Source organism: Aquila chrysaetos, chromosome 16, assembly GCF_900496995.4.
Source record: "Aquila chrysaetos chrysaetos chromosome 16, bAquChr1.4, whole genome shotgun sequence".
Lineage (NCBI taxonomy): Eukaryota > Metazoa > Chordata > Aves > Accipitriformes > Accipitridae > Aquila > Aquila chrysaetos.
In genome coordinates, this window is record NC_044019.1 from 4,541,440 (window position 1) to 4,554,837 (window position 13,398).

The 13,398-nt window shown below is 49.5% G+C and overlaps 1 protein-coding gene and 1 long non-coding RNA gene across 3 annotated transcripts in view; both read left to right on the forward strand.

The window, feature by feature from the left end:
* Window positions 1–588: 588 nt before the first annotated feature.
* The window catches only part of ARID1A (AT-rich interaction domain 1A), a 61,325-nt gene continuing 48,515 nt past the window's right edge, over window positions 589–13,398 (forward strand). For both annotated transcript variants that reach the window (XM_030038623.2, XM_041129050.1), the window contains exon 1: window positions 589–1,765. In XM_030038623.2, the coding sequence (XP_029894483.1) occupies window positions 617–1,765 (1,149 nt within the window). In that variant the 5' untranslated portion in view covers window positions 589–616. The remainder of the gene's footprint in view (window positions 1,766–13,398) is intronic.
* Window positions 7,316–12,215, forward strand: LOC121233847. Its single transcript, XR_005934091.1, has 2 exons — window positions 7,316–10,246; window positions 10,369–12,215. It is a non-coding gene; the product is annotated as an uncharacterized LOC121233847 (long non-coding RNA).

Sequence of the window (13,398 nt, forward strand, 5' to 3'; positions counted from 1 at the left end):
CCTCCGCCGCGCCGAGCCGCCAGCGGCCGGGGCCGGCCCGCTCCTCCTTTGTGACGGGGGGGAGGCTCCCGTCCGGGCCGCGCTCCGCTCCGCTCCGGGTTTGGCAGGCGGCCGCGGCGCTGGGTAAAATGGCAGTGCTGAGCCTCGTGTCGGAGTGAGCCCCACTCGGCGGACCAGAGTCGGGAGCTGCCGCGCGGCTCGCCCAGCCCGGCCCCGCCGCCGCTCGGCCCGGCTCCGGGGACGGCGCCCGCCCGCCCGCCGTGTCCCCCCCCTCCCTCCCTCCCGCCTCTCCCGCACCGGGAGCCCCGTCCCGGGTCCCCCCCCCCCCTCCTCCTCCTTCCCCCCCACTCCCTCCTCCTCCCCTTTCTCCGCCGGCTGCAACCGAGGAGGTACAGCGGGGCCAGGCCCCGGGAAGCCCAGCCCAGCGGAGCCCTCCCCGCCTCGCCAACCAGGCCGGGGGGGAATGAGCCCCCGCTGCCCTGAAGAGCCCGCCGCCGCCTGAGCGGGGAGCAGCAGAGCAGCGAGGCCTCACGCCGGCCGGCCAGGCAGGGAGCAGCTCGGGGGGGGGGGGACCGGTCCGGGGGGGGGGTGGCTGGGGGGGGGGGGGGGGGGGATCATGGCCGCTCAGGTCGCCCCCGCCGCCGCCAGCAGCCTGGGCGCCCCGGCTCCATCCGAGCTGAAGAAAGCGGAGGCGCAGCAGCGGGATTGTCCCCCGGAGGAGGCGGGGGGTGAGGCGGCGGCGGAGCGCGGCGGCGAGAAGCAGGCGGAGAGCGAGGGCCCCACGGGGAAGGAGCTGCAGGACGGGGCCGAGAGCAACGGAGGGGGCGCAGGGGCCGAGTCCGACCTGAAGAGCTCGAACGGGAACCCGGGCCCCAGGCCCGCCGCTGCCGCCGCCACCCTGAACAATAACCTCCCGGAGCCGCCCGGTGGCGGCGGCAGCAGCGACGGGGTGGGGGCGCCGCAGCAGCAGCAGCCGCCGCAGCAGCCTCCCCCTTCCCACCCGGCCGCCTTGCCCCCGCCAGCCTACGGCTTCGGGCAGCCCTACGGCCGGGGCGCCCAGGCTGCTGCCGCCGCCGCCGCCGCCGCTGCGGCCGCCGCCGCTGCCTTCCACCAACATGGCGGACAACAAAGCCCTGGCATGGCAGCGCTGCAGAGCGGGGGCCTGGAGCAGTCCTACCCGGGGCCGGCGGGAGCCCCCGCGGGGCCGCCCCCTCCCCAGAACTCGCACGGCGGCGCCGAGCACGGCTTCCCCAACCACCAGTACAACTCCTACTATGCGGCCGGGGCCGGGCGCAGCGCCGGCTCCTACCCGCCTCCCCCCCAGGCCTACGCCCTGAGCTCCCCCCGGGGCAGCGCGCAGAGCTCCGCTCCGGCGGCCGCCGGCGCCAAGTCCCCCGCCGCCGCCGCCTTCCAGCAGCAGCGCTTCGGGGTCATGGGGCCCTCGGCCGCCGGCGGCGCAGGAGGAGGGGGCGCCACCCCGCAGCCCACGGCCACCCCCACCCTCAACCAGCTCCTCACCTCCCCCAGCTCCGCCCGCGGCTACCAGGGGTACCCCGGGGGCGACTATAGCGGCGGGCCGCAGGACGGGGGAGCCGCCGCCAAGGGCCCGGCCGCAGCGGAGATGGTCTCGCAGTACGGCGGGGGCAACAGCCAGGGCTGGGCCGCGGCGTCCGGCGGGGCCCCGCCGAGGAGCCACCACGCGCCCATGAGCCCCGGGAGCAGCGGCGGCGGCGGCGGAGGACAGACCCTCGGCAGGAGCCAGCAGGTAACGGCGGGGCCGCGTGGGGCGGGCGGCGCGCCGGTGGGGGGGGGGGGGGCGGACGGACGGGACCGGACCGGGACGGGACCGGGACCGGGACGGGCCGGGGGCGGCGGCGGGGGGCGAGGGGCCCGGGGCGGGGGGACGGCGCCGCTCCCGCGGGTTCCCCCCGCCGGGCCGGCGCTGCCGGGGAGCTGCCATTGTCTGTGCCTGCTCGCTCGCTCTAAAATGGCTGCCTCGCCGCCTTCCCTTCCTCCCTCCCCAGCCTTTTGTGCGAGGCTCCCGGGGAGCGGCCGCCGTCCTCCCCGCCGCCCCGGCCCGCTCCGGGGGCTCCGGCGGGGGAAGCGGGTCGGTCGCCCCCGGCGGAGGGCGGCGAGGGGCAGGGGAGGCCGGGCGCGGGGGGCCCAGGGCTTGCGGGCGGGCCCGCCCGGGCCAACGCGTGGCCCCGGCGGCGGCGCCGCCGCCATCCGCGCCGCCGCCCCGGCCCCGCTGCCCGGCTCCCCTCGGCGGCCGCGCCGGCCCCCGCCCCGGGGGGGCCCGCACCCCTCGGCGGGGACCGGCGAGGTCCGCCCGGGCGGCCGCGGCTCGGCCGGGCCGGACGGGGCCATCTTCCCCGTGGGGCGGCCCGTCGGGCCGTCGGCCGGGGCCTGTGGCTGGGAGCGCTGGTAAACAGCTCGGCGATGGGAGCAGTAAGTGCAAGATCGCTTTGGTTTGGGATTTGAATTATGGAGGTAAAATCCTTCTGTCAAAGCCAGGAGACAGTTGGTCTTAGGTTGACATCCTATCTGTGATCTGATTGGCTCCCCATCTCCTGCTCTTGGCCATTTATAATTGCCTCTGATGTAATGGTACAACAATCCTGATGAGCTCATAAACTTTTACACTCGGCTTTTCTGCCAGCCCCGGACCCACGGCAGCCCTGCCGCTTTGCTCGCTGCCTCCTCGTCCCCCCTCGCCGGAACCGGCCGTGACCTTGAGGCGGTTGGGTGGCAGCCCCGCATCGGCGGGAGTGGAGCCCCAGACAGCCTGCCCTTGTTGCATTGTGCCTGAAACAAAAGAGGAGGCGATGGCATTTTGTTTGTACCTTGGGTTTATTTTGCTTGTGATGTTTTATGCAGCCTGGAATAGAGTCTGTGTTGTCGGAACAGTGGCAGGGCTGCTCTGTACAATGGGCTTGCTGTTTATTTTGGTTATGTGACTTTCCCTTTGGTATAAATGATTTCTTTGATGGCTCTGAGGATGCGTTTGTTCCTGGCTAATTTTGGCCCTTTTCAAAACTGGGGCTGTTTGGATTCTTTATTGGATGGGGAATGTGGGGGTTTCTGGCGTATGTTACAGCCTTAAGAAGAAAAAAAAACAACAAACAAACAATGAAACAATCAAAACCAAACTTGTGGCTGAAGCACCGAAAATGGTGAATTATCAATTTACGTTCAATAGAGCTTTAATATAGGACAGGCCTGAGCCTCTAGCTGTGTGTCTCAGGGCACATTCTGACTTTTATTTTCAGTAAGCACTGATGTGTCTCCTTCCCCCCCGTAAATAAAGGGACTTGCTACAGACGTTCAGAAGCTGATTGTGGTCAGCTTCAACGGTGTCACAACTCTTGGCTTTTCGGAGGAGCAAAAATAGGAAAAACGAGCCTGAGAATTATGTTTATCGTTGTATGTGTAGAATTACCTGTTTGCTGGAAATATGGATGGCCAGAAAACATGCAGGGGAGAAAGCAGTACAGCGTACGCATCAGACATTTTAGATACTAGGAAAAGAGGTGCTGGTATCTAATATCGGGAAACTTTGATGAAAACCAGCTTACTTTCTGTGTTTAGACACGCATCTCCAGGGCCTGTCGTGGCCTTGTGCAGAACTGACAGACTTCCCTTTTCATTCTGCGTACTTTGCTCTAACTTCAGGCCCTGGGTCGGAGACATTTGATACCGCGTAGTGCGACATGCAGCCTCCAGAGTTTCCCTTCTTGCTCAGTACTTCTCTTGTGTCGATCTGAAAACTGCTTAATTTTTGTTCCTTGATTACCGAAGGCAATGTCTCCTTCAGTGTCTTGAATTACTTAATTGTCTTTTCTGTCAGATTGAAGTAGTGCTCTCTAAGAGAGTGGATCTTATCTCTGCTGTGGTCATCAAACTGTCCTATGGTGACTGGTAGCGAGTATTCGATTATCCTCAGTGAAGATTTCAGCTCCCCAGGAATATGTTCATGTGTAGCTGCGATACGTTCGGACAAATGTCATGGATGTGAGTGTGTTTACTTGAAGGTACTTTTTGTATCCTGACAAATTTCAATTTAGATAAAATGTGTGCTAAAATATGGTGTCAGATTGAACTTTTCAAGCAGGTATTTTACTACAGCACATACCTGACAAAAGCGTACTTCTGTCAGTATTCTGATATGAATTTGTAAAAGCGGCTTATTTCATCTTGGAAAATGAATTTAACTTGATTCCACGAGCTGCTGGGATACAGCGTATTAATAATACCTGAGTAACTAGTCCCATCCGCTGGAATTATTAATGAATAGTTGTTCTGAAAATTAGTTGAACTTTAGGTAGTACAAATAGCATATATAAAAAGTAAACCAACAGCCCCCCCCCCCCATCCTGAAAGCCAAATGACCCCCCCCAAATCCTTTTTGTGCCAAGGATTACTGGACTCAAACTGACAATTCCTCTTTTTTTTTCTGCTGGAAAAAGAAAAGAACAGACATATCTAGCATGAGGAAAAAAGCTTCCACATGTCATCGGTGCTGCCCACAAGAAATGGTTGATTAATAATAATCCTCCGGCCCTAAATTGCAGCCTCCTTTCACTGTGTATTCTGTTAAATTTCCTAGAATGGGAGAATTTAAAACTTTGTGTCTTTTCTGTGTCTTGTACAGTGATGAACAGAGTGGGTAGTTGCCACCTAACTTCTGAGAAACTCTGGGAGAGCGAGAGGAGAATGTAATTCATCTGACCAGACACCAGAAAGGGAAGCGCTTCTTGGTGCAGGCTCGGAGAAGATGATGTGGGAAGAGTGTGGGGTTCTTCTGCTCGGGAATCCTTGGGATAGTAAACCTGACGTTTTGGGGATGGGAAGCGGGACGATGTGGAAAAGAGAAATACCTTTAATTCTTGATACTTTTTAGGATTTATGGATGATGCCATAGGGATAGTTTCATCACATTGCTCATCAAGAAAGGCAAAGTAATTTCTGGCGTGAAAGTTGTTTGGGTGGAATATTTCCTGTAATAAAATGAGAGTATAGTCACTTGCACAGAGGCAGACTCCGGTCTGTAGCCCTCACAGACAGCTTTGCTCGCTGGCCGGTCCCAGGAGGGTGGTGCTGAGCGGGAGCCCTTGTGAAGGCAGGCGTGCTCCACGTTTGTCGGGACTGTGATAGAGGACTTTGCGTTTTTTTTCTGATGATCTCTATAGCTGGGAAATGTGGAGTAGAATCAAGAGATCAGAATGGCTGTTTTACAGTGTGTGGGATGAGAAATCTGTGGTTTTCTGTGGGAATGACTTGTAGGAAACCAGGCCAGCGATCTTAGTTTTCAATTTTTCCAGCTCTAACATGTATTTGTTTCCACCCCCCTTCCCTCAGAGTGTGTAGCAGTTCTTAATAATACGCTGGCTTTCCCAGTGTCTTGGGACTTAAAGGAAACTGCTTAAGAGAAAGGACTTCCCTCCTTTTAATAGATGGGCATTTCTTGTGATACATGCTTTCGCTACAACAAACAACATCTCCTGTAATGGGAGATGTCTTTGGATCGCATTAAACATTGACATCTTGGATAACCTCCCCATAGGTGCACTGACATCTCTAGGCCTTTATTGTAAGTTCAGTGAAGGCAGTTTAAAAATCGTATGTTAATAAAAAAATGCTTTTGGGCCTGTTGCCATACAATAGCTATTTTTTGTTGACTTAGATCTCAACTTTAGTAGCAAGTGAGGCATGAAAAATGTTGTTGGAAATATGTTTTTTAAACTAAATTGGCACCAAATGGCTCTGTGCTGCCAATGAGCTGCGATATCTTGGAATCGGAAATTGAGACCTGGCTCCTGTTGGCTTGTGTCGCAGGGTTTTTCCTTGCTTAGCATTGTAATGTTAGGAGCCCTTGAATTGCTCGCAAGGTGTAGCACACACTAGATCTTTCCAATAAAAAGGAGAGTGGTACATCTTCTTTTTCTGGGGTAGGGTTTGCCTCCGAATGAGCGATTTTAGGCCTTGTCTGTTTTAGAAAAAGTAGGAAAATTGTGCTAGTTTAATTTTGTTGTTAATATCTAGTTATTTCTGGTGTGGACACTGAAGGTTTTGCTGGCTTACCTTTTAGAATAGTTTGCAGTAAACTAGGGGTTGCCTCATTCTCTTAAAATCTCTTAAAATCTCTTTGTTTTCTGAAATGCCATTTCCTTTATGTTTGGTTTTGAGGTGACCAGTGTTTCTAGGCAGGATATGTGTAGGGTACAGGACAGTAAACCTCAGTTCTGACTCTCAGTTGGAGCTTTTTTTCCCTGCCCTTATCACCACCAGTTTACTGGGAAACCCAGGACAAACCACATGATTGTTCTGTAGTATTTTTTTTTCTTGGTGAAATGAGGTTAGCAAGGCTTACCTACCTGTCTTTTACGAAGTATAAATGAAAAGCTCTGTCAATCCTTATTTATTATCTGGGCTAGGGGAGGGTTTCTCCATATGGTGTCTCTTGTAATCATGTTTGTTGGTTGCAAGACAGAAATGTGATTTCTGGAAGGTTGTATGTTTGACTTTCGGGCCTTTTTTTTTTTAGCTAGAATACTTACTCGGTTTGCTAAAACTGTCCAGTTTAATTACTTTTACCTGCTACAACTTATGTTTCCTGAAGTGACTGCTCAACGAACAGGCAGAACCTCTTCCCTGTTCTTAAATAACAGTAGAAACTGGGTCTGGGGGAAGCATGAGAGTCGAATATTTTGTCGTATACCTGTGTCTTACTGTTCTTGTAAGCTTGGTATGTTCATAATACTTTGGTTTTTTTCTGTAGTCTTATTTGAGAATGCTGGTCAATGAATACTATGTTACAGAAGTATTATACGAGACCCTATTAAGGGTCTTGGGTGAAGACTGTTTTAAAAAAACCAGCAGCTTTCCTTCAGAGAGAAACCAATGTCTAAAATTAGGCTAAATAGTGCAGCTGTTTATCTGTTACCTCATATGCGACTTTTCCACCATTTTTCTTCCTACTCTTTTCAAAGGAACACCACCAACTTGGAAATCCAGTTTTTACCCTATGAATCTGAATCTGTGATCTCAGTAATTAAAATATTAGAGGAGAAAGATGCCCTTTCCCGTTTTTACTCTGTGTATTTGAAATTCTTTGTCTAGTCAGTTTGATTTCTTTTTTGAATTGCAACTCCTGTGTGATGGATTGCTCTGGGGAAAAGCTCATCAGCATGCCATTGCCCGATTCCTGCCAAGAATGTTTGAAACTCTCAAGTAGCAGCAGTAGCACAGCAGAAACCGAAGGCAAGCAAGCGTAATTGCGGGGGGGGGGGTGGGAGGGGGAAATGAAAAAGATAAGCTTGTCAGTATTTAGCATTGCTGTTACAGCTGCTTGCTTTTTCTTCTGGAAGGGTCCTTAAACCATCAGTAAGAATGCCAAATAATACCTCCCCTTTTGTTCTGGTGGAAGAAAATAAAGGAAACATTTTTCCTGGGAAAAAAATGTTTTTGAGAAGTCCTGCAAAAGTTTTTCTGTCATGTGCTGATTTCAAGAAGTTCAACCTTTAATTTATCCGGAGGTTATGCATGTGCAGTGGTAAAACTATACTGGAAGTCTGTTAGCCAAAGCCATAAATCTCCAGTTAGAAGTGAATGACAGGTGGGATTGGAGGAAAAAAGCAGTTTTCTTTGGCACGCTGAACCAAAACTGACATGCATTCTGTCTGGGTCCCTGCTGTCCGCCTGTTCCTGGATGACATGAGAGGAGTTGATGCCTTTTTGTTTTTTGTTTTAGTGGCTGGAAAAGCAGAGAAGTTGGTCACCTGAAGAGAGACCGTGTGTACTTTCTGTGGGCTCAGGAAGACCATGCTGTGTTTCTAAATTGATTCTAGTAAAATTCCAATCATAAATTCAATGTCATCTCTGCTGTACTGAGTGTACGCTCATCATTCTTAAGGCTGAAATTCTGTAGAAACTAGGTTTCAGGCAGTCTTTTGTTTCACGCTGGTACGTAGAGGAGGAATGCAAGGTCTTAAGTTCTTACGATGACTTTTTCAGAGGAAGCGGCTGAGATGCTGATGTGGGAACTTGCCAAGGTGAGGCACTAGGGCTGGGACAGGGCAGAGAGTGGAATATAGGTCTTCTGAGTCTCATCCTGTGCTGTTAAGTGTGAGACTATCTTTCCTCCCTAGTATATAGTTTTAGCTGAATATATTGTTAAGACCCTTTTAATGGAGTTCTGCGCTTAAAGAAGCAGCACCCAAGCCTGCCCTCGGAGGCTTGTAGAATGAAAGAAGCAGGGCTGGAACAGGAGGAGCTGCTTCTCTCAGGTCTGAGCTCATGTACATATTTTACCAGTTCCTGTAGTGTCTTAATCAGATGATATTATGTATTAACATATGGATGAGGGAGGGGTTCCCATTTCTTACTCTTCTTCTGTGCACCTGCACTCCCAGTGTTATAGCTCAGCAGTTCAGTCATGCAACTTGAGCATTTTTGAGTTTTTTTGGACTACATTGAGAAGAGCATTTCCAGGTTTGCCACGGTGTTCTTTCTGGAGTATTTCTGAGTTTTAAGTGACAGCTCAGTAAGTATTTACACAATGTGGGCATGAGCTTTCTGTAGTGAAATGTAAAGGATGCTACATAATGATAGGTAAACTTAGTAAGAGCTACTTCAGAATTTCTCAGCAAATAATTTTTTTGCTATATATGTTCAGAGTAAAATGATAACTGTAGCAGAACCTAATTTCTAATGTTCATGATTTTGGGGAGAGAAAAAAAGGACAGAAGTGGGTAGGAGCAAATAAAGAAGGGGATCGGTTCATTCTGTAAATACTCATGGTAAAGAAATTTCTTTATGGGAGGGTGAGAGAGTGAAGATAGAGAGTGTATGTGTTAATTCCTATGAAATTCCCATGAAAAATCAGTTTGTGTAAATAACTCTGAAAAAGCTACTGCTCCATTACAGTTATTGGCATTTCATGCAATAACCAGCATGTCATTATTTCCTTAAGTTAGCTATAGTAATTGAAACCCTTTCAAAGACAAATTAAATTGCTGCTAACTTTTTCTTTTATTTTTTCCCCCCTTTTTCTTTTTTTAAACTTAAGTAATTTCCTTTTGCTCCTGGATAATTAATATTATGCCCGAACTGTCCCAAGAAGCTGCAAGTTAGACATGGAGAGTAGTTTTTAGAGAAGCTGTGGGGGACCCTGACACAGCCAGTATCCCCTCTGTGTGGAGCAGACCCCTGCTGCTCGTTCCTGCTGTGGGCTTGCCCTGTGTTTTGTGGGTGCATTTGACTGTGTGGTGAACCAGAGGGCACTGAAGAACGCATCTGCCTTTTTGGTGGGATGTGATGGTGACATCCTGGATGTGGCCGGGAGGAGAGGGCGTTTTGATGGTCACTGATGTCTGACCGTGGCCTAAGGTAGCTGTGAGTTTCCATCCTGAGAGATTCTGCAACTCTTCTCAAAGAGAAATTCTTGAATTTCGGAGGACTCTGGAATTTCCCCCTGGGGACAATTACTGGGTTAAACAAGTACTTTCCCCCCTTTCCACTCACTTGTGAAATTTCATTCAGGTTTGACTAAGAGAAACCCTGAAAATTACCATTTCCCTTCTGATGTCAGCACTGTTCTGGCACCCTGCCTGTGAATAACTGAACAGGAATGTTTTAAAACCTGCGCTCAGGCCACAGTTACAGCTGCAGCTACACCTCCAGACGCTGTGGTGGGAGACCTGCTCTGCCCCGGCCAGGGCTGAAATTTAGGATACGCTCAGACCGGTGCATAATACAGCCAACTCAAATTTTCGACAGTGGGTTTGTACTTTCTTAACACTATTAGTGTCCAGAGCAGTAGTTTCAGCAGTGTGAATATGGTCTGAGAAGTGTGAGGCACAGAAGAGGGAGGGGTACCTGCTCTGAAAATAGCCATTCTGTTCTGGGTTTGTGGCACTGATTTTGGTCTTTTTGGTGAGGAGAATGTGCATTGTAGTCTGTGCTGCCTGTAAAATCTTGCTGTTGGTTTGTTGTCTGCATTGTTTTTGTAGGTGACTATATTTTTCTTGTTGAACAGAGGTCTGGATCTGAATTTGAAAGGTCATGTAGCCTGCTGTCCTGCTTCAGGGCAGGATCAGCTATACCTGAGAACAGGGCAGACAGCGATGAATGCAATGGAGCTGCCTCAGTCTGTTTCAGTGCTTTGCTACCCTTAGCATTGGACATTAGGAAAAATATTCCAACTCAGATCATCTTAACTGAGTATCTCTTGTCCTAGTCTCTCTAGGTATGGAGAACAGGCAAAAGTGTATGGTAACCTGTTTTTAAATGCGTGGCTTTCTGCCTGTCCCCTATTTCCTGGAGATAAACTTGCTAGTTAAATTGCAAAATGTCTCCCTTTACTTCCAGATTACTGTGCTCGCTGGGGATTGCGTTGAAGGGATTGGACTGTCCTGCTTTGTCACCTGAACTTCTTCCAGGATCCTGGAGCTGACCGGGCTCACTCTGTACTTCTCTGTATGGGATCCTTCCTGTAGGCTTGTTTAGAGTTTTGTACTTCATAACAGTCTGAGGATGGATTTAAAGTCCAAATGACTAGGACTATGCACCCTGTACAAGCTTAGGAGGAGAATCTGGTATTCATTAACTGTATGTAAATAATTAAACCAGTGCCAGACTAGAGGTGGTCTTCCCTCAGACATACTCCTTGTGAAATGGTTTGAGGAAAAGTTCTTACCTTTGTGCAGAAGATACATTGAAACGGTAGAAGTGCTGGAATTAGTTAAAACTTGATAAATTTGTTATTTCTTTAAGTATATCTGACTTTGGAGCTGGCATGGCTAATCAAGGAAAAGGCTTCCCATTCAAGGCCAGTTTGCTGAGCATGATCACGTGTTCTCAGAAACTGCCTTTTTGTTGTGCTGTGGCTGCACGTGTTGTGTCAGTAGTCTAAGGAGTACTGGAGTCCTGCCCTTCAGGCTGGGGTAGCTGTGTGGGTGGGGGGTTTATTTTTTTAATAAAAAAAAACCCCAAACTCATTTGCTTACTGTTGCGTGGGGGGCTTGTGGTAATTGTAGTGCTTTGGATCCCCTGGAAAAGATTCAGGGCAGCTGCTGCATGTAACAGATTTGAACTTTTTTTTTTTTTTTTTTTTTTTAAATTGTGTGTGGATAATTGGACAGTGTTGTGATAGGAAGCATTTAAGTATCAGAGTATCTCCTAGTCTTTCAGTTTATTGTGATAGACCAGCGAGGCTAGTATGAGCAGTTCTCCACGTCTCAGAAGGCTTTCATTGCCTCCGCACCCTGCAGCTGGGTGCATGGGAAATCTTCAGAGTAGGTGCTCAAAGCCGTATCTCTCAAAATCAAGGTTAATGCTATAACTACTAGATTATACTTTCTCTCTGGACATGGGGTTGCACCTGGAACAGTTTTCTTTGGTTTTACAAAAAGTTACCAGGCTGGAAATGTCATTTCTAGCTGTCTGTGGGCAGAACGTGGCTCCCCTGGAATAGGGCACGTTTGTGCGGAAGGGACTTTCAGGTGATGACTGTGCTAATCCAGGATGAGGGTTCATAACAGAAATGGCATACAAAAGCACTCTTATTCAGCTCCTGCTCTGGAGGAGAAGCAAAGTGCCTGGCTATCTACTGTCTACTCTTGGATGCGCAGAAGAAATTGACAGACCTATCCCAAATTGTCCTGCCTGCCTGTACATTAAAGATACTTCTAAAGTGCCTTCTTTGGCCTTCCTGTTCGGTTCACAAGGCATGACAGCATTGCAAAAGCTTGTTTCCACGTTAATTGTAATTGATTACCCTGCAATCTAGGACAAGATTTCCTTTGAAAAGCTATATGCTGATTTGGTGTCAGGAATTAAAATCAGATGAAGTGATTAGTGTTCTATGAAATATCCCAGAGCAAGTGAGTGCTTCTCGGCTTTCAACTGTGTTTTGGCCTTTAACCCTTGCCTCCCTTCTTCTCCAGAGCAAGGTGCTAACTAAATCTGTTGTCCGCATGCTCAGGCGAATAACTCCTTAGGCATATTGTATCAGGAGATCGTGGTATAATTTGCTGCTGAGCTTCAGAGTGCAGATTTACTGTCCTTAATGATGAATGCAGCGTGTTGAAAGTGCACTGTGTCAAGGCAACAGTGATACTTGTACTGAATGGTGAACATGTATTAAGGTTAGCTTTAAATCTGATCACTCTGTAAATGGCAATAAACTGTTCAGAGTTGTCACTGCTGTCAAGGTACAGTCATGTCTCATCTTCCTTTTCTCATATGAGTTGTCTTACAGTTTCTTGTTATACCTGTTCCTGAAACCAGTGAAGACTTTGCAGCGTTGGCTGTTCCTCCTCCCCCCATGGCATTGGCACAGTTACGAATTTTTGTATCTTCTCACCAGCTGCCAGCACACACTCCTTTTAACTTGCTAAGCAACTCCCCACGTTGTTCATTTTGCTTTAAAAGAAAGCTGGATTTTTCTGGATGTAGATGAAATAAAAGCCCAGTGACAGAAGCAAGCATGGGGCAGTGGACCCAGGCTTCAAAAGTCACTATAACCAAGGGCTGGTGGGCTTTTAAAAAAAAAAAATTACTATTATTTTTAAATGACAATGACCTTGTGTCACTGCGGGGCTGGGATTCGTGTTGGGCTTGCCAACTGTAACGAACCTGAGTCACGACAGCGTTGGCTTGGTGAAGGCTCTAGTACTGTGTCTTCTCTGCTGTCTGGGAGCTGGCTTGGCTGCAGCTCTGAGTTTCTTGCCTACGTAGTCTTTTCATCTCCCCCAACCTCCTCTCTTACCAACGCAGGCATGACAGCAGCTCTGCTTTCTGGATGCAAATAGATCGTTTGGGTATAAATACTGGAGATTGGTTGTTGCTTGCTATAAAGTTACCGAATGCATCCTTGGTAAATGCAGATGGTAACTTGTCATTGCTGCAATTTTAAATATTTTTGGTTCCATGGAACTGAAGTGGAGTCTTGAAGGCTGAATTTTAAGGCTAAAATAAGAGAAGGCTCAATAAAATCCACAAAAATAGCACCCGAATTTGTCAGCTGCTGTAATGAGAAGGAAAATAACTTTTCTTCTTCCTATTAGCAAAACAAAGCTTTGTTACCTTGTTTCGTGTTGGATCCCTCCTATAAAATACTGCGGCGGGGTCAGGAGGGATGGACGGCGTTTAAGGTGTACTAAGTTGCTTCCTGATGAGGTGACACTAGGGCTAACCCTGGTGCAATACAAAATGTGCTGTGAATGTCAGCTGCTACCCTGTAACTGAGGTATGTTTGAGATACTCTTGAAGTAATGAGCAGATCATTACCCCACCTCTGCTGGCTGGGATAAGGGTGTGCCTTTGGGCAATTACAGCTGGCTGATCCGTATTACCCCATCACCAAGCAGAGGTGATGTCCACCACTGAACTGTAAGT